This window comes from Taudactylus pleione, unplaced genomic scaffold (assembly GCF_031769625.1).
Source record: "Taudactylus pleione unplaced genomic scaffold, aTauple2 ptg000525l, whole genome shotgun sequence".
Classification (NCBI taxonomy): domain Eukaryota; kingdom Metazoa; phylum Chordata; class Amphibia; order Anura; family Myobatrachidae; genus Taudactylus; species Taudactylus pleione.
In genome coordinates this window covers 53330-77377 of record NW_028284927.1, presented here as the reverse complement: position 1 = coordinate 77377, position 24048 = coordinate 53330, and the positions used below count along the sequence as shown (strand labels likewise).

The following is a 24048-nucleotide window of genomic DNA, read 5'->3' as shown; positions in this document are numbered from 1 at the left end:
TACCACACACTACACAGTGTTACATTATTATTAGTATACAGTGTCACATCATTATTACACACTACACAGTGTTACATTATTATTAGTATACAGTGTCCCATCATTACCACACACTACACAGTGTTACATTATTATTAGTATACAGTGTCCTATTATTACCACACACTACACAGTGTTACATTATTATTATACAGTGTCCCATCATTACCACACACTACACAGTGTTACATTATTATTAATTATTATTATTATTATTATTATTATTATTATTATTATTATTACTATACAGTGTCCCATCATTACCACACACTACACAGTGTTACATTATTATTAGTATACAGTGTCCCATCATTACCACACATTACACAGTGTTACATTATTATTAGTATACAGTGTCCTATTATTACCACACACTACACAGTGTTACATTATTAGTATACAGTGTCCCATCATTACCACACACTACACAGTGTTACATTATTAATAGTATACAGTGTCCCATCATTACCACACATTACACAGTGTTACATTATTATTATACAGTGTCCCATCATTTCTACACACTACACAGTGTTACATTATTATTATTATACAGTGTCACATCATTACTACATACTTCACAGTGTTACATTATTATTATTATTATTATACAGTGTCCCCTCATTACCACACACTACACAGTGTTACATTATTATTAGTATACAGTGTCACATCATTACCACACACTACACAGTGTTACATTATTATTATACAGTGTCACATCATTACCACATACTACACAGTGTTACATTATTATACAGTGTCCCATTATTACCACACACTACACAGTGTTACATTATTATTAGTATACAGTGTCCCATCATTACCACACACTACACAGTGCTTCATTATTATTACACAGTGTCCCCTCATTACACAGTGTTACATTATTATTATTATACAGTGTCCCATCATTACCACACACTACACAGTGTTACATTATTATTATACAGTGTCCCATCATTACCACACACTACACAGTGTTACATTATTATTAGTATACAGTGTCACATCATTATTACACACAACACAGTGTTACATTATTATTAGTATACAGTGTCCCATCATTATCACACACTACACAATGTTACATTATTATTAGTATACAGTGTCCCATCATTATCACACACTACACAGTGTTACATAATTATTAGTATACAGTGTTCCATCATTACCACATACTACACAGTGTTACATTATTATTAGTATACAGTGTCCTATCATTACCACACACTACACAGTGTTACATTATTATTAGTATACAGTGTTCCATCATTACCACATACTACACAGTGTTACATTATTATTAGTATACAGTGTTCCATCATTACCACACACTACACAGTGTTACATTATTATTATTATTATTATTATTATTATTATTATTATTATTATTATTATTATACAGTGTCACATCATTACCACACACTACACAGTGTTACATTATTATTAGTATACAGTGTTCCATCATTACCACATACTACACAGTGTTACATTATTATTAGTATACAGTGTTCCATCATTACCACACACTACACAGTGTTACATTATTAGCATTAGTATACAGTGTCCCATCATTACCACACAGTGTTACATTATTATTAGTATACAGTGTCCCATCATTACCACACACTACACAGTGTTACATTAATATTAGTATACAGTGTTCCATCATTACCACACACTACACAGTGTTACATTATTATTAGTATACAGTGTTCCATCATTACCACATACTACACAGTGTTACATTATTATTAGTATACAGTGTTCCATCATTACCACACACTACACAGTGTTACATTATTATCATTAGTATACAGTGTCCCATCATTACCACACAGTGTTACATTATTATTAGTATACAGTGTCCCATCATTACCATACACTACACAGTGTTACATTATTATTAATATACAGTGTCCCATCATTACCACAGACTACACAGTGTTACATTATTATTAGTATACAGTGTCCCATCATTACCACACACTACACAGTGTTACATTATTATTAATATACAGTGTCCCATCATTACCTCACACTACACAGTGTTACATTATTATTATTATACAGTGTCCCATCATTACCACACACTACACAGTTACATTATTATTAGTATACAGTGTCCCCTCATTACCACACACTACACAGTGTTACATTATTATTAATATACAGTGTCCCATCATTACCACACACTACACAGTGTTACATTATTATTCGTATACAGTGTCCCATCATTACCACACACTACACAGTGTTACATTATTATTAATATACAGTGTCCCATCATTACCACACACTACACAGTGTTACATTATTATTAATATACAGTGTCCCATCATTACCACACACTACACAGTGTTACATTATTATTCGTATACAGTGTCCCATCATTACCACACACTACACAGTGTTACATTATTATTAGTATACAGTGTCCCATCATTACCACACACTACACAGTGTTACATTATTATTAATATACAGTGTCCCATCATTACCACACACTACACAGTGTTACATTATTATTCGTATACAGTGTCCCATCATTACCACATACTACACAGTGTTACATTATTATTAATATACAGTGTCCCATCATTACCTCACACTACACAGTGTTACATTATTATTATTATACAGTGTCCCATCATTACCACACACTACACAGTGTTACATTATTATTAATATACAGTGTCCCATCATTACCACACACTACACAGTGTTACATTATTATTAATATACAGTGTCCCATCATTACCACACACTACACAGTGTTACATTATTATTAATATACAGTGTCCCATCATTACCTCACACTACACAGTGTTACATTATTATTATTATACAGTGTCCCATCATTACCACACACTACACAGTGTTACATTATTATTAATATACAGTGTCCCATCATTACCACACACTACACAGTGTTACATTATTATTAATATACAATGTCCCTTCATTACCACACACTAAACAGTGTTACATTATTATTATTATACAGTGTCCCATCATTACCACACACTACACAGTGTTACATTATTATTAGTATACAGTGTCCCATCACTACCTCACACTACACAGTGTTACATTATTATTAGTATACAGTGTCCCATCATTACCACACACTACACAGTGTTACATTATTATTAGTATACAGTGTCCCATCATTACCACACACTACACAGTGTTACATTATTATTAGTATACAGTGTCCCATCATTATCACACACTACACAGTGTTACATTATTATTATTATTATTATACAGTGTCCCATCATTACCACACACTACACAGTGTTACATTATTATTATACAGTGTCCCATCATTACCACACACTACACAGTGTTACATTATTATTAGTATACAGTGTCCCATCACTACCACACACTACACAATGTTACATTATTATTATTATACAGTGTCACATCATTACCACACACTACAAAGTGTTACATTATTATTATTATTATTATACAGTGTCCCATCATTACCACACACTACACAATGTTACATTATTATTATTATACAGTGTCACATCATTACCACACACTACACAGTGTTACATTATTATTAGTATACAGTGTCCCATCATTACCACACACTACACAGTGTTACATTATTATTAGTATACAGTGTCCCATCATTACCACACACTACACAGTGTTACATTATTATTAGTATAGTGTCCCATCATTACCACACACTACACAGTGTTACATTATTATTAGTATACAGTGTCACATCATTATTACACACTACACAGTGTTACATTATTATTAGTATACAGTGTCCCATCATTACCACACACTACACAGTGTTACATTATCATTAGTATACAGTGTCACATCATTATTATACACTACACAGTGTTACATTATTATTAGTATACAGTGTCCCATCATTACCACACACTAAACAGAGTTACATTATTATACAGTGTCCCATCATTACCACACACTATACAGTGTTACATTATTATTAGTATACAGTGTCACATCATTACCACACACTACACAGTTTTACATTATTATTAGTATTAAGTGTCACATCATTATTACACACTACACAGTGTTACATTATTATTAGTATACAGTGTCCCATCATTACCACACACTACACAGTGTTACATTATTATTAGTATACAGTGTCACATCATTACCACACACTACACAGTGTTACATTATTATTATACAGTGTCACATCATTACCACACACTACACAGTGTTACATTATTATTAGTATACAGTGTCACATCATTATTACACACTACACAGTGTTACATTATTATTAGTATACAGTGTCCCATCATTACCACACACTACACAGTGTTACATTATTATTAGTATACAGTGTCCTATTATTACCACACACTACACAGTGTTACATTATTATTATACAGTGTCCCATCATTACCACACACTACACAGTGTTACATTATTATTAATTATTATTATTATTATTATTATTATTATTATTATTATTATTATTATTACTATACAGTGTCCCATCATTACCACACACTACACAGTGTTACATTATTATTAGTATACAGTGTCCCATCATTACCACACATTACACAGTGTTACATTATTATTAGTATACAGTGTCCTATTATTACCACACACTACACAGTGTTACATTATTAGTATACAGTGTCCCATCATTACCACACACTACACAGTGTTACATTATTATTAGTATACAGTGTCCCATCATTACCACACATTACACAGTGTTACATTATTATTATACAGTGTCCCATCATTTCTACACACTACACAGTGTTACATTATTATTATTATACAGTGTCACATCATTACTACATACTTCACAGTGTTACATTATTATTATTATACAGTGTCCCCTCATTACCACACACTACACAGTGTTACATTATTATTAGTATACAGTGTCACATCATTACCACACACTACACAGTGTTACATTATTATTATTATACAGTGTCACATCATTACCACATACTACACAGTGTTACATTATTATACAGTGTCCCATTATTACCACACACTACACAGTGTTACATTATTATTAGTATACAGTGTCCCATCATTACCACACACTACACAGTGCTTCATTATTATTACACAGTGTCCCCTCATTACACAGTGTTACATTATTATTATTATTATACAGTGTCCCATCATTACCACACACTACACAGTGTTACATTATTATTATACAGTGTCCCATCATTACCACACACTACACAGTGTTACATTATTATTAGTATACAGTGTCACATCATTATTACACACAACACAGTGTTACATTATTATTAGTATACAGTGTCCCATCATTATCACACACTACACAATGTTACATTATTATTAGTATACAGTGTCCCATCATTACCACACACTACACAGTGTTACATTATTATTATACAGTGTCACATCATTATCACACACTACACAGTGTTACATAATTATTAGTATACAGTGTTCCATCATTACCACATACTACACAGTGTTACATTATTATTAGTATACAGTGTCTTATCATTACCACACACTACACAGTGTTACATTATTATTAGTATACAGTGTTCCATCATTACCACATACTACACAGTGTTACATTATTATTAGTATACAGTGTTCCATCATTACCACACACTACACAGTGTTACATTATTATTATTATTATTATTATTATTATTATTATTATACAGTGTCACATCATTACCACACACTACACAGTGTTACATTATTATTAGTATACAGTGTTCCATCATTACCACATACTACACAGTGTTACATTATTATTAGTATACAGTGTTCCATCATTACCACACACTACACAGTGTTACATTATTATCATTAGTATACAGTGTCCCATCATTACCACACAGTGTTACATTATTATTAGTATACAGTGTCCCATCATTACCATACACTACACAGTGTTACATTATTATTAATATACAGTGTCCCATCATTACCACACACTACACAGTGTTACATTATTATTAGTATACAGTGTCCCATCATTACCACACACTACACAGTGTTACATTATTATTAATATACAGTGTCCCATCATTACCTCACACTACACAGTGTTACATTATTATTATTATTATACAGTGTCCCATCATTACCACACACTACACAGTTACATTATTATTAGTATACAGTGTCCCCTCATTACCACACACTACACAGTGTTACATTATTATTAATATACAGTGTCCCATCATTACCACACACTACACAGTGTTACATTATTATTCGTATACAGTGTCCCATCATTACCACACACTACACAGTGTTACATTATTATTAATATACAGTGTCCCATCATTACCACACACTACACAGTGTTACATTATTATTAATATACAGTGTCCCATCATTACCACACACTACACAGTGTTACATTATTATTCGTATACAGTGTCCCATCATTACCACACACTACACAGTGTTACATTATTATTAGTATACAGTGTCCCATCATTACCACACACTACACAGTGTTACATTATTATTAATATACAGTGTCCCATCATTACCACACACTACACAGTGTTACATTATTATTCGTATACAGTGTCCCATCATTACCACACACTACACAGTGTTACATTATTATTAATATACAGTGTCCCATCATTACCTCACACTACACAGTGTTACATTATTATTATTATACAGTGTCCCATCATTACCACACACTACACAGTGTTACATTATTATTAATATACAGTGTCCCATCATTACCACACACTACACAGTGTTACATTATTATTAATATACAGTGTCCCATCATTACCACACACTACACAGTGTTACATTATTATTAATATACAGTGTCCCATCATTACCTCACACTACACAGTGTTACATTATTATTATTATACAGTGTCCCATCATTACCACACACTACACAGTGTTACATTATTATTAATATACAGTGTCCCATCATTACCACACACTACACAGTGTTACATTATTATTAATATACAGTGTCCCTTCATTACCACACACTAAACAGTGTTACATTATTATTATTATACAGTGTCCCATCATTACCACACACTACACAGTGTTACATTATCATTAGTATACAGTGTCCCATCATTACCACACACTACACAGTGTTACATTATTATTAGTATACAGTGTCCCATCATTACCTCACACTACACAGTGTTACATTATTATTAGTATACAGTGTCCCATCATTACCACACACTACACAGTGTTACATTATTATTAGTATACAGTGTCCCATCATTACCACACACTACACACATTATTATTAGTATACAGTGTCCCATCATTATCACACACTACACAGTGTTACATTATTATTATTATTATTATTATACAGTGTCCCATCATTACCACACACTACACAGTGTTACATTATTATTATACAGTGTCCCATCATTACCACACACTACACAGTGTTACATTATTATTAGTATACAGTGTCCCATCATTACCACACAGTGTTACATTATTATTATTATACAGTGTCCCATCATTACCACACACTACACAGTGTTACATTATTATTATACAGTGTCCCATCATTACCTCACACTACACAATGTTACATTATTATTATTATTATTATTATTATTATTATTATTATTATACAGTGTCCCATCATTACCACACACTACACAGTGTTACATTATTATTATTATTATTATTATTATTATTATTATTATTATTATTATTATACAGTGTCCCATCATTACCACACACTACACAATGTTACATTATTATTATTATACAGTGTCACATCATTACCACACACTACAAAGTGTTACATTATTATTATTATACAGTGTCCCATCATTACCACACACTACACAATGTTACATTATTATTATTATTATACAGTGTCACATCATTACCACACACTACACAGTGTTACATTATTATTAGTATACAGTGTCCCATCATTACCACACACTACACAGTGTTACATTATTATTAGTATACAGTGTCCCATCATTACCACACACTACACAGTGTTACATTATTATTAGTATACAGTGTCCCATCATTACGACACACTACACAGTGTTACATTATTATTATTATACAGTGTCACATCATTATCACACATTACACAGTGTTACATTATTATTATTATACAGTGTCCCATCATTACCACACACTACAGTGTTACATTATTATTATTATACAGTTTCCCATCATTACCACACCCTATACACAGTGTTACATTATTATTATACAGTGTCCCATCACTACCACACACTACACAGTGTTACGTTATTAGTAGTATACAGTGTCCCATCATTACCACACACTACAGTGCTACATTATTATTAGTATACAGTGTCCCATCATTACGACACACTACACAGTGTTACATTATCATTAGTATACAGTGTCCCATCATTACGACACACTACACAGTGTTACATTATTATTAGTATACAGTGTCCCATCATTACCACACACTACACAGTGTTACATTATTATTAGTATACAGTGTCCCATCATTACCACACACTACACAGTGTTACATTATTATTATTATTATACAGTGTCACATCATTACTACATACTTCACAGTGTTACATTATTATTATTATACAGTGTCCCCTCATTACCACACACTACACAGTGTTACATTATTATTATTATACAGTGTCACATCATTACCACACACTACACATTGTTACATTATTATTAGTATACAGTGTCACATCATTACCACACACTACATAGTGTTACATTATTATTATACAGTGTCACATCATTACCACACACTACACAGTGTTACATTATTATACAGTGTCCCATTATTACCACACACTACACAGTGTTACATTATTATTAGTATACAGTGTCCCATCATTATCACACACTACACAGTGTTACATTATTATTAGTATACAGTGTCCCATCATTACCACACACTACACAGTGCTTCATTATTATTACACAGTGTCCCCTCATTACACAGTGTTACATTATTATTATTATACAGTGTCCCATCATTACCACACACTACACAGTGTTACATTATTATTATAAAGTGTCCCATCATTACCACACACTACACAGTGTTACATTATTATTAGTATACAGTGTCACATCATTATTACACACTACACAGTGTTACATTATTATTAGTATACAGTGTCCCATCATTATCACACACTACACAATGTTACATTATTATTAGTATACAGTGTCCCATCATTACCACACACTACACAGTGTTACATTATTATTATACAGTGTCACATCATTATCACACACTACACAGTGTTACATAATTATTAGTATACAGTGTTCCATCATTACCACATACTACACAGTGTTACATTATTATTAGTATACAGTGTCCCATCATTACCACACACTACACAGTGTTACATTATTATTAGTATACAGTGTTCCATCATTACCACATACTACACAGTGTTACATTATTATTAGTATACAGTGTTCCATCATTACCACACACTACACAGTGTTACATTATTATTATTATTATACAGTGTCCCATCATTACCACACACTACACAGTGTTACATTATTATTAGTATACAGTGTTCCATCATTACCACACACTACACAGTGTTACATTATTATTAGTATACAGTGTTCCATCATTACCACACAGTGTTACATTATTATTAGTATACAGTGTCCCATCATTACCACACACTACACAGTGTTACATTATTATTAGTATACAGTGTCCCATCATTACCACACACTACACAGTGTTACATTATTATTAGTATACAGTGTCCCATCATTACCACACACTACACAGTGTTACATTATTATTAATATACAGTGTCCCATCATTACCTCACACTACACAGTGTTACATTATTATTATTATACAGTGTCCCATCATTACCACACACTACACAGTGTTACATTATTATTAATATACAGTGTCCCATCATTACCACACACTACACAGTGTTACATTATTATTAATATACAGTGTCCCTTCATTACCACACACTAAACAGTGTTACATTATTATTATTATACAGTGTCCCATCATTACCACACACTACACAGTGTTACATTATCATTAGTATACAGTGTCCCATCATTACCACACACTACACAGTGTTACATTATTATTAGTATACAGTGTCCCATCATTACCACACACTACACAGTGTTACATTATTATTAGTATACAGTGTCCCATCATTACCACACACTACACAGTGTTACATTATTATTAATATACAGTGTCCCATCATTACCACACACTACACAGTGTTACATTATTATTAGTATACAGTGTCCCATCATTATCACACACTACACAGTGTTACATTATTATTATTATTATTATACAGTGTCCCATCATTACCACACACTACACAGTGTTACATTATTATTATACAGTGTCCCATCATTACCACACACTACACAGTGTTACATTATTATTAGTATACAGTGTCCCATCATTACCACACAGTGTTACATTATTATTATTATACAGTGTCCCATCATTACCACACACTACACAGTGTTACATTATTATTAGTATACAGTGTTCCATCATTACCACATACTACACAGTGTTACATTATTATTAGTATACAGTGTCCCATCATTACCACACACTACACAGTGTTACATTATTATTAGTATACAGTGTTCCATCATTACCACATACTACACAGTGTTACATTATTATTAGTATACAGTGTTCCATCATTACCACACACTACACAGTGTTACATTATTATTATTATTATACAGTGTCCCATCATTACCACACACTACACAGTGTTACATTATTATTAGTATACAGTGTTCCATCATTACCACACACTACACAGTGTTACATTATTATTAGTATACAGTGTTCCATCATTACCACACAGTGTTACATTATTATTAGTATACAGTGTCCCATCATTACCACACACTACACAGTGTTACATTATTATTAGTATACAGTGTCCCATCATTACCACACACTACACAGTGTTACATTATTATTAGTATACAGTGTCCCATCATTACCACACACTACACAGTGTTACATTATTATTAATATACAGTGTCCCATCATTACCTCACACTACACAGTGTTACATTATTATTATTATACAGTGTCCCATCATTACCACACACTACACAGTGTTACATTATTATTAATATACAGTGTCCCATCATTACCACACACTACACAGTGTTACATTATTATTAATATACAGTGTCCCTTCATTACCACACACTAAACAGTGTTACATTATTATTATTATACAGTGTCCCATCATTACCACACACTACACAGTGTTACATTATCATTAGTATACAGTGTCCCATCATTACCACACACTACACAGTGTTACATTATTATTAGTATACAGTGTCCCATCATTACCACACACTACACAGTGTTACATTATTATTAGTATACAGTGTCCCATCATTACCACACACTACACAGTGTTACATTATTATTAATATACAGTGTCCCATCATTACCACACACTACACAGTGTTACATTATTATTAGTATACAGTGTCCCATCATTATCACACACTACACAGTGTTACATTATTATTATTATTATTATACAGTGTCCCATCATTACCACACACTACACAGTGTTACATTATTATTATACAGTGTCCCATCATTACCACACACTACACAGTGTTACATTATTATTAGTATACAGTGTCCCATCATTACCACACAGTGTTACATTATTATTATTATACAGTGTCCCATCATTACCACACACTACACAGTGTTACATTATTATTATACAGTGTCCCATCATTACCTCACACTACACAATGTTACATTATTATTATTATTATTATTATTATTATTATTATTATTATTATTATTATACAGTGTCCCATCATTACCACACACTACACAGTGTTACATTATTATTATTATTATTATTATTATTATTATTATTATTATTATTATTATACAGTGTCCCATCATTACCACACACTACACAATGTTACATTATTATTATTATACAGTGTCACATCATTACCACACACTACAAAGTGTTACATTATTATTATTATACAGTGTCCCATCATTACCACACACTACACAATGTTACATTATTATTATTATTATACAGTGTCACATCATTACCACACACTACACAGTGTTACATTATTATTAGTATACAGTGTCCCATCATTACCACACACTACACAGTGTTACATTATTATTAGTATACAGTGTCCCATCATTACCACACACTACACAGTGTTACATTATTATTAGTATACAGTGTCCCATCATTACGACACACTACACAGTGTTACATTATTATTATTATACAGTGTCACATCATTATCACACATTACACAGTGTTACATTATTATTATTATACAGTGTCCCATCATTACCACACACTACAGTGTTACATTATTATTATTATACAGTTTCCCATCATTACCACACCCTATACACAGTGTTACATTATTATTATACAGTGTCCCATCACTACCACACACTACACAGTGTTACGTTATTAGTAGTATACAGTGTCCCATCATTACCACACACTACAGTGCTACATTATTATTAGTATACAGTGTCCCATCATTACGACACACTACACAGTGTTACATTATCATTAGTATACAGTGTCCCATCATTACGACACACTACACAGTGTTACATTATTATTAGTATACAGTGTCCCATCATTACCACACACTACACAGTGTTACATTATTATTAGTATACAGTGTCCCATCATTACCACACACTACACAGTGTTACATTATTATTATTATTATACAGTGTCACATCATTACTACATACTTCACAGTGTTACATTATTATTATTATACAGTGTCCCCTCATTACCACACACTACACAGTGTTACATTATTATTATTATACAGTGTCACATCATTACCACACACTACACATTGTTACATTATTATTAGTATACAGTGTCACATCATTACCACACACTACATAGTGTTACATTATTATTATACAGTGTCACATCATTACCACACACTACACAGTGTTACATTATTATACAGTGTCCCATTATTACCACACACTACACAGTGTTACATTATTATTAGTATACAGTGTCCCATCATTATCACACACTACACAGTGTTACATTATTATTAGTATACAGTGTCCCATCATTACCACACACTACACAGTGCTTCATTATTATTACACAGTGTCCCCTCATTACACAGTGTTACATTATTATTATTATACAGTGTCCCATCATTACCACACACTACACAGTGTTACATTATTATTATACAGTGTCCCATCATTACCACACACTACACAGTGTTACATTATTATTAGTATACAGTGTCACATCATTATTACACACTACACAGTGTTACATTATTATTAGTATACAGTGTCCCATCATTATCACACACTACACAATGTTACATTATTATTAGTATACAGTGTCCCATCATTACCACACACTACACAGTGTTACATTATTATTATACAGTGTCACATCATTATCACACACTACACAGTGTTACATAATTATTAGTATACAGTGTTCCATCATTACCACATACTACACAGTGTTACATTATTATTAGTATACAGTGTCCCATCATTACCACACACTACACAGTGTTACATTATTATTAGTATACAGTGTTCCATCATTACCACATACTACACAGTGTTACATTATTATTAGTATACAGTGTTCCATCATTACCACACACTACACAGTGTTACATTATTATTATTATTATACAGTGTCCCATCATTACCACACACTACACAGTGTTACATTATTATTAGTATACAGTGTTCCATCATTACCACACACTACACAGTGTTACATTATTATTAGTATACAGTGTTCCATCATTACCACACAGTGTTACATTATTATTAGTATACAGTGTCCCATCATTACCACACACTACACAGTGTTACATTATTATTAGTATACAGTGTCCCATCATTACCACACACTACACAGTGTTACATTATTATTAGTATACAGTGTCCCATCATTACCACACACTACACAGTGTTACATTATTATTAATATACAGTGTCCCATCATTACCTCACACTACACAGTGTTACATTATTATTATTATACAGTGTCCCATCATTACCACACACTACACAGTGTTACATTATTATTAATATACAGTGTCCCATCATTACCACACACTACACAGTGTTACATTATTATTAATATACAGTGTCCCTTCATTACCACACACTAAACAGTGTTACATTATTATTATTATACAGTGTCCCATCATTACCACACACTACACAGTGTTACATTATCATTAGTATACAGTGTCCCATCATTACCACACACTACACAGTGTTACATTATTATTAGTATACAGTGTCCCATCATTACCTCACACTACACAGTGTTACATTATTATTAGTATACAGTGTCCCATCATTACCACACACTACACAGTGTTACATTATTATTAGTATACAGTGTCCCATCATTACCACACACTACACAGTGTTACATTATTATTAGTATACCACACACTACACAGTGTTACATTATTATTAGTATACAGTGTCCCATCATTATCACACACTACACAGTGTTACATTATTATTATTATTATTATACAGTGTCCCATCATTACCACACACTACACAGTGTTACATTATTATTATACAGTGTCCCATCATTACCACACACTACACAGTGTTACATTATTATTAGTATACAGTGTCCCATCATTACCACACAGTGTTACATTATTATTATTATACAGTGTCCCATCATTACCACACACTACACAGTGTTACATTATTATTATACAGTGTCCCATCATTACCTCACACTACACAATGTTACATTATTATTATTATTATTATTATTATTATTATTATTATTATTATTATTATTATACAGTGTCCCATCATTACCACACACTACACAGTGTTACATTATTATTATTATTATTATTATTATTATACAGTGTCCCATCATTACCACACACTACACAATGTTACATTATTATTATTATACAGTGTCACATCATTACCACACACTACAAAGTGTTACATTATTATTATTATACAGTGTCCCATCATTACCACACACTACACAATGTTACATTATTATTATTATTATACAGTGTCACATCATTACCACACACTACACAGTGTTACATTATTATTAGTATACAGTGTCCCATCATTACCACACACTACACAGTGTTACATTATTATTAGTATACAGTGTCCCATCATTACCACACACTACACAGTGTTACATTATTATTAGTATACAGTGTCCCATCATTACGACACACTACACAGTGTTACATTATTATTATTATACAGTGTCACATCATTATCACACATTACACAGTGTTACATTATTATTATTATACAGTGTCCCATCATTACCACACACTACAGTGTTACATTATTATTATTATACAGTTTCCCATCATTACCACACCCTATACACAGTGTTACATTATTATTATACAGTGTCCCATCACTACCACACACTACACAGTGTTACGTTATTAGTAGTATACAGTGTCCCATCATTACCACACACTACAGTGCTACATTATTATTAGTATACAGTGTCCCATCATTACGACACACTACACAGTGTTACATTATCATTAGTATACAGTGTCCCATCATTACGACACACTACACAGTGTTACATTATTATTAGTATACAGTGTCCCATCATTACCACACACTACACAGTGTTACATTATTATTAGTATACAGTGTCCCATCATTACCACACACTACACAGTGTTACATTATTATTATTATTATACAGTGTCACATCATTACTACATACTTCACAGTGTTACATTATTATTATTATACAGTGTCCCCTCATTACCACACACTACACAGTGTTACATTATTATTATTATACAGTGTCACATCATTACCACACACTACACATTGTTACATTATTATTAGTATACAGTGTCACATCATTACCACACACTACATAGTGTTACATTATTATTATACAGTGTCACATCATTACCACACACTACACAGTGTTACATTATTATACAGTGTCCCATTATTACCACACACTACACAGTGTTACATTATTATTAGTATACAGTGTCCCATCATTATCACACACTACACAGTGTTACATTATTATTAGTATACAGTGTCCCATCATTACCACACACTACACAGTGCTTCATTATTATTACACAGTGTCCCCTCATTACACAGTGTTACATTATTATTATTATACAGTGTCCCATCATTACCACACACTACACAGTGTTACATTATTATTATACAGTGTCCCATCATTACCACACACTACACAGTGTTACATTATTATTAGTATACAGTGTCACATCATTATTACACACTACACAGTGTTACATTATTATTAGTATACAGTGTCCCATCATTATCACACACTACACAATGTTACATTATTATTAGTATACAGTGTCCCATCATTACCACACACTACACAGTGTTACATTATTATTATACAGTGTCACATCATTATCACACACTACACAGTGTTACATAATTATTAGTATACAGTGTTCCATCATTACCACATACTACACAGTGTTACATTATTATTAGTATACAGTGTCCCATCATTACCACACACTACACAGTGTTACATTATTATTAGTATACAGTGTTCCATCATTACCACATACTACACAGTGTTACATTATTATTAGTATACAGTGTTCCATCATTACCACACACTACACAGTGTTACATTATTATTATTATTATACAGTGTCCCATCATTACCACACACTACACAGTGTTACATTATTATTAGTATACAGTGTTCCATCATTACCACACACTACACAGTGTTACATTATTATTAGTATACAGTGTTCCATCATTACCACACAGTGTTACATTATTATTAGTATACAGTGTCCCATCATTACCACACACTACACAGTGTTACATTATTATTAGTATACAGTGTCCCATCATTACCACACACTACACAGTGTTACATTATTATTATTATACAGTGTCCCATCATTACCACACACTACACAGTGTTACATTATTATTAGTATACAGTGTCCCATCATTACCACACACTACACAGTGTTACATTATTATTAGTATACAGTGTCCCATCATTACCACACACTACACAGTGTTACATTATTATTAATATACAGTGTCCCATCATTACCACACACTACACAGTGTTACATTATTATTCGTATACAGTGTCCCATCATTACCACACACTACACAGTGTTACATTATTATTAATATACAGTGTCCCATCATTACCTCACACTACACAGTGTTACATTATTATTAGTATACAGTGTCCCATCATTACCACACACTACACAGTGTTACATTATTATTCGTATACAGTGTCCCATCATTACCACACACTACACAGTGTTACATTATTATTAGTATACAGTGTCCCATCATTACCACACACTACACAGTGTTACATTATTATTAATATACAGTGTCCCATCATTACCTCACACTACACAGTGTTACATTATTATTATTATACAGTGTCCCATCATTACCACACACTACACAGTTACATTATTATTAGTATACAGTGTCCCATCATTACCACACACTACACAGTGTTACATTATTATTATACAGTGTCCCCTCATTACCACACACTACACAGTCTTACATTATTATTAGTATACAGTGTCCCATCATTACCACACACTACACAGTGTTACATTATTATTAATATACAGTGTCCCTTCATTACCACACACTAAACAGTGTTACATTATTATTATTATACAGTGTCCCATCATTACCACACACTACACAGTGTTACATTATTATTAGTATACAGTGTCCCATCATTACCTCACACTACACAGTGTTACATTATTATTAGTATACAGTGTCCCATCATTACCTCACACTACACAGTGTTACATTATTATTAGTATACAGTGTCCCATCATTACCACACACTACACAGTGTTACATTATTATTATACAGTGTCCCATCATTACCACACACTACACAGTGTTACATTATTATTATACAGTGTCCCATCATTACCACACACTACACAGTGTTACATTATTATTATTATTATTATTATTATTATTATTATTATTATTATTATTATTATTATTATTATTATTAACAGTGTCCCATCATTACCACACACTACACAATGTTACATTATTATTATTATACAGTGTCACATCATTACCACACACTACAAAGTGTTACATTATTATTATTATACAGTGTCCCATCATTACCACACACTACACAATGTTACATTATTATTATTATACAGTGTCCCATCATTACCACACACTACACAGTGTTACATTATTATTAGTATACAGTGTCCCATCATTACCACACACTACACAGTGTTACATTATTATTAATATACAGTGTCCCATCATTACCACACACTACACAGTGTTACATTATTATTAATATACAGTGTCCCATCATTACCACACACTACACAGTGTTACATTATTATTAGTACACAGTGTCCCATCATTACCATACACTACACAATGTTACATTATTATTATTATACAGTGTCACATCATTACCACACACTACACAGTGTTGCATTATTATTAGTATACAGTGTCCCATCATTACCACACACTACACAATGTTACATTATTATTAGTATACAGTGTCCCATCATTACCACACACTACACAATGTTACATTATTATTAGTACACAGTGTCCCATCATTACCACACACTACACAGTGTTACATTATTATTAGTATACAGTGTCCCATCATTACCACACACTACACAATGTTACATTATTATTATTATTATTATACAGTGTCACATCATTATCACACATTACACAGTGTTACATTATTATTATTATACAGTGTCCCATCATTACCACACACTACAGTGTTACATTATTATTATTATACAGTTTCCCATCATTACCACACACTACAGTGTTACATTATTATTAGTATACAGTGTCCCATCATTACCACACACTACAGTGTTACATTATTATTATTATTATTATACAGTGTCCCATCATTACCACACACTACAGTGTTACATTATTATTAGTATACAGTGTCCCATCATTACCACACACTACACAATGTTACATTATTATTATTATTATACAGTGTCACATCATTATCACACATTACACAGTGTTACATTATTATTATTATACAGTGTCCCATCATTACCACACACTACAGTGTTACATTATTATTATTATTATACAGTTTCCCATCATTACCACACACTACAGTGTTACATTATTATTAGTATACAGTGTCCCATCATTACCACACACTACAGTGTTACATTATTATTATTATTATTATACAGTGTCCCATCATTACCACACACTACAGTGTTACATTATTATTATTATACAGTGTCCCATCATTACCACACCCTATACACAGTGTTACATTATTATTATACAGTGAAACAGATCTGGTTTTGCCTCTTAAATTATTGCTGCATAAAATCTAAAGGCTTACTCTCCAGAATGATGGCAGAAATCACTCCGTATTACATATACCCAGGGGCGGATTGGGATGGAAAACCATCCCGGGAAATTTCTGGAAGCCGCCCAAATGGAGGCGGGGTCTTTTGAGGGGGTGTTGTTTGTTAAGGGGGCGGGATTGATCCTCCAACCCCATTTCGGGGTTAGGGGACCCCGTCTTCAGGAACACACACGTGTTCTGAAGATGGGGTCACCTAACCCCGAAATAAAGACACCTTTTTCACCAATATGGAAGACTACTGAGTGCCGCTGATCTTTTGCTGTTTGTATTAAGGGGAGTGAACTCGACCTGTGAGGGCACCTGGAGCAAGGTACATACCCCCGATTGGGGTTTACAGAGTGCCTGGCCATCAGTATACCACCTCATCTCTTGCTGATGTCACCCAGCTCCAGGCGCTGTTGCTGATGCCGCCGCGGGTGAAGGGGAGCCGCTGCGCTGGCCAGTCAATAGTCCAGCGAGGCAGGCAGGAAGGCTGAAGCTTTCGGCATGCGCTCTAGACTGGAACGCAAATTCCGGAAGCACAGCCGCGAGCCCGGGCCGGCAGGCAGTGTGAGACGGCCTGCAAGGTACTGTGAACTGGCCCTGCAGGGGGGAGAATGGAACCGGCCCAGCGGGAACCTTCCCGCTGTCCCGGCGGCCCTTTCCGCCCCTGCATATACCACTATGACTGTAACATAGAACATACAACACTTATCTCTGTCTTCCCATGTCACCGTAGGCTCTGCTGTGAGTACAGGCGATGGCTGAGTACACCGTACGGATCTACAAGAACAAAGACTACAATGCAGTTCGTATGTTGTTTTCGGAAGGGATGATGGAGCATGTTCCCGCTACCTGTGCCTACGTGCTGAAGCTTCCCCGTGTCCAGTTTGTTCTCTTTATATCTTTTATCACCCTGCTTCTAATATCAAGGTCCTACCTGCTGTCCCTGATAAGTCTGGCTGTTGTGTTCACTGCAGGCCGGCGGCTGTTGCTGTCCGAGTTCCATCAGTATGTGGAGGAGAGTCAGCGAGGGGACCTACTTGACATTGAAGAGTACTACATGGCAAGCAACAACTCCTGCTTTTGGGTGGTGGAGTCCAATGGCAGGATTATAGGCATGGTGGCCGTTCAGTCAGTCCCACGTTCTGGTGACGTTATGACACTAAGGCGCTTGTCCGTGGCAAAGGACTGGCGACACCAAGGCATCGCCAAGGCTCTGTGCCTGAAAGTGATAGACTTTGCTTGTCAGCGTGGATACAAGGTTGTGAGGCTGGAAACCTCAATGATACAAATGGCATCTCACAAATTATATGAAAAACTGGGTTTCCAGAACACAGATACCAGGATCCTTCCATCGTTGTTTGGGAAATTTGCTAATTTCTCTATCAAGACTTATGAATATAGGATTAAAGATCAATAAACAGAGAGATACACTGTTCATAAAGAACTGCAGCACTTTATAAATCTATAATAAAGTTCTTCTTATTATAAGTACTATTTTAATTGATTTGTAAGGAAACAGTGTTTGCAGCACCTGAGAGTAAGGGAAATAAGGATATACATAAAACAGAAGATCAGGGAGATCCTTATACAATAATATGAATAGGTGTGAGGGTGTACCAGTGTGAGCAGTAACATGGGAGTAGGGGAGGTGTGAGGGTGTACCAGTGTGAGTAGGGTAGGTGTGAGGGTGTACCAGTGTGAGTAGTGTAGGTGGGAGTAGGGGAGGTGTGAGGGTGTACCAGTGTGAGTAGTATAGGTAGGAGTAGGGTAGGTGTGAGGGTGTATCAGTGTGAGTAGTACAGGTGGGAGTAGGGGAGGTGTGAGGGTGTACTAGTGTGAGTAGTATAGGTAGTAGGGGAGGTGTGAGGGTGTACCAGTGTGAGTAGTGTAGGTGGGAGTAGGGGAGGTGTGAGGGTGTACCATTGTGAGTAGTATAGGTGGGAGTAGTGTAGGTGTGAGGGTGTACCAGTGTGAGCAGTAACATGGGAGTAGGGGAGGTGTGAGGGTGTACCAGTTTGAGTAGTACAGGTGGGAGTAGGGGAGGTGTGAGGGTGTACCAGTTTGAGTAGTACAGGTGGGAGTAGGGGAGGTGTGAGGCTGTACCAGTGTGAGTAGTACAGGTTGGAGTAGGGGAGGTGTGAGGGTGTACCAGTGTGAGTAGTATAGGTGGGAGTAGGGTAGGTGTGAGGCTGTACCAGTGTGAGTAATATAGGTGGGAGTAGGGGAGGTGTGAGGGTGTACCAGTGTGAGTAGTATAGGTGGGAGTAGGGTAGGTGTGAGGGTGTACCAGTGTGAGTAGTATAGGTGGGAGTAGGGGAGGTGTGAGGGTGTACCAGTGTGAGTAGGGGGATGTGTGAGGGTGTACCAGTGTGAGTAGTACAGGTGGGAGTAGGGTAGGTGTGAGGGTGTACCAGTGTGAGTAGTATTGGTGGGAGTAGGGTAGGTGTGAGGGTGTACCAGTGTGAGTAGTATAGGTGGGAGTAGGGTAGGTGTGAGGATGTACCACTGTGAGTAGCATAGGTGGGAGTAGGGTTGGTGTGAGGGTGTACCAGTGTGAGTAGTATAGGTAGGAGTGGGGTAGGTGTGAGGGTGTACCAGTGTGAGTAGTATAGATGGGATTGGGGTAGGTGTGAGGGTGTACCAGTGTGAGTAGTATAGATGGGAGTAGGATAGATGTGAGGGTGTACCAGTGTGAGTAGTATAGGTGGGAGTAGGGTAGGTGTGAGGGTGTACGGGTGTGAGTAGTATAGGTGGTAGGGTAGGTGTGAGGGTGTACCAGTGGGAGTAGTATAGGTGGGAGTAGGGGAGGTGTGAGGGTGTACCAGTGGGAGTAGTATAGGTGGTAGGGTAGGTGTGAGGGTGTACCAGTGTGAGTAGTATAGGTAGGAGTAGGGTAGGTGTGAGGTGTACCAGTGTGAGTAGTATAGGTGGGAGTAGGTGAAGTGCGAGGGTGTACCAGTGTGAGTAGAGGAGGTGTGAGGGAGTACCAGTGTGAGCAGTATAGGTCATGCTTCGTTTTACTAAAACTTGCAACACGTATAATAATAAATACATAAAATTTAAATAAATAATTACATAAAATCAAAAACTTAATAAAAAAGGCAAAAAAAATACATAATATTACTTCATATTATACTTTTCCTAACCTAATACAAACACTTATCTACCCTACTACCTATATACAATCCACCACCTGCAAGGGAAAACTAAGCAAGGATTTAGAAACCACCTCAAGTAAAAGGAAACTATCTAAATCATACATCAAACCCTAAACTATATTACCCATCACCAACACCTACAGGCAGATGTATGCAAACCTTTCCATAAATAAAACAAAATACTTCAAAAAACCATCTACAAGGGAGTGAAAAAAGAGAAAAGAAAACCCAAAGCTGGAATTCAGAGAGACTGTTTGCCACCCACTCAAGGGGGTTTCAACTGGCCCCACCGACGAGACCAGCCGACAGCATCCAACCCCTCCCTATCCAGATCCATCATCCTTCTCACCTCTTGAAGAATCAAACCCACCACATTCCTATAGGGGAGGACCTTTTTCCTTATGGACACCTGACACCGTGCGCTCCACGTGTGAAATCTAACTGCTAAACTAACTAAATAAATCGTGACTAAATTAAATCCACCGTATCTTCTGACTACCCCATAATCCCACTCAGGGTACCTAAGCCCCGAAAGGCAGGGAATACCAATGGCTTTTGACACCTCCTCATAAACCTTTACATTAAAGGGACACTCAAGCAGAAAGTGGTCCATCGTCTCCACCACCCCCTGGACACTCCTCCCGTGGGCAACCACGATCATTGACACTCTTCCACCTGAGATTCTCCCCAACATAAAGTCTTCCATGAAAAAAGAGCCAAGCAATGTCTCTAAACTTCTGCGGTATCCTCTGTGAATTTAACAGAGCTAAACCGGCCGAAGCGACATCACTCGGACAGTCCCTCAGGGACAGCTGGTCATGGAAGTGAGTCTGCAAAATTCTTCTCTCCAACTCCCTTCTAGAGAAGTTTTTGACTTCACTCACCACCATGCCAAAACGCCTCTTCACCTTCAAACTCTGGATGACGTAGATCGGGAGGTAACCACACCGAATCCGAAAGCTTTTCACCTGGCCACCCTCTAGCCACAACCTGAGGAAGGGGAACATCCAGAATCTAAATCCCTCTACCCACCGAGGGGGAGCATCTAAAATCAAACTCCCAAGATTAAATTTTAAAAAGGCTGTTACAATAAAGACAACGGGGTTTACCATATTTAAACCCCCGTCTTTCCTCGGTCTGTAGGTGATGTTTCTCCTGACAATATTGACCCCGTTTCCCCACAAAAGAAGGAAAAACAAGGAATTCAATCTGGACCACATAGATTGAGGCAAAAAACACACATAACTGACATATAAAAAAATCGGAATCAAGTCTTACACAAGTCAACCCTTTCCCTCAGAGATAACTTC

The 24048-nt window shown here is 35.0% G+C and overlaps 1 protein-coding gene across 1 annotated transcript in view; it reads left to right on the top strand.

Annotated features, from left to right (window-relative positions):
* Window positions 1-21068, top strand: part of LOC148501209 (putative N-acetyltransferase camello) — a 59254-nt gene extending 38186 nt beyond the window's left edge. Inside the window, exon 2 of the mRNA XM_088450803.1 lies at window positions 20314-21068. Within this exon, the coding sequence (XP_088306929.1) occupies window positions 20335-20997 (663 nt within the window). The 5' untranslated portion in view covers window positions 20314-20334 and the 3' untranslated portion in view covers window positions 20998-21068. The remainder of the gene's footprint in view (window positions 1-20313) is intronic.
* The last annotated feature ends 2980 nt before the right edge of the window (window positions 21069-24048 follow it).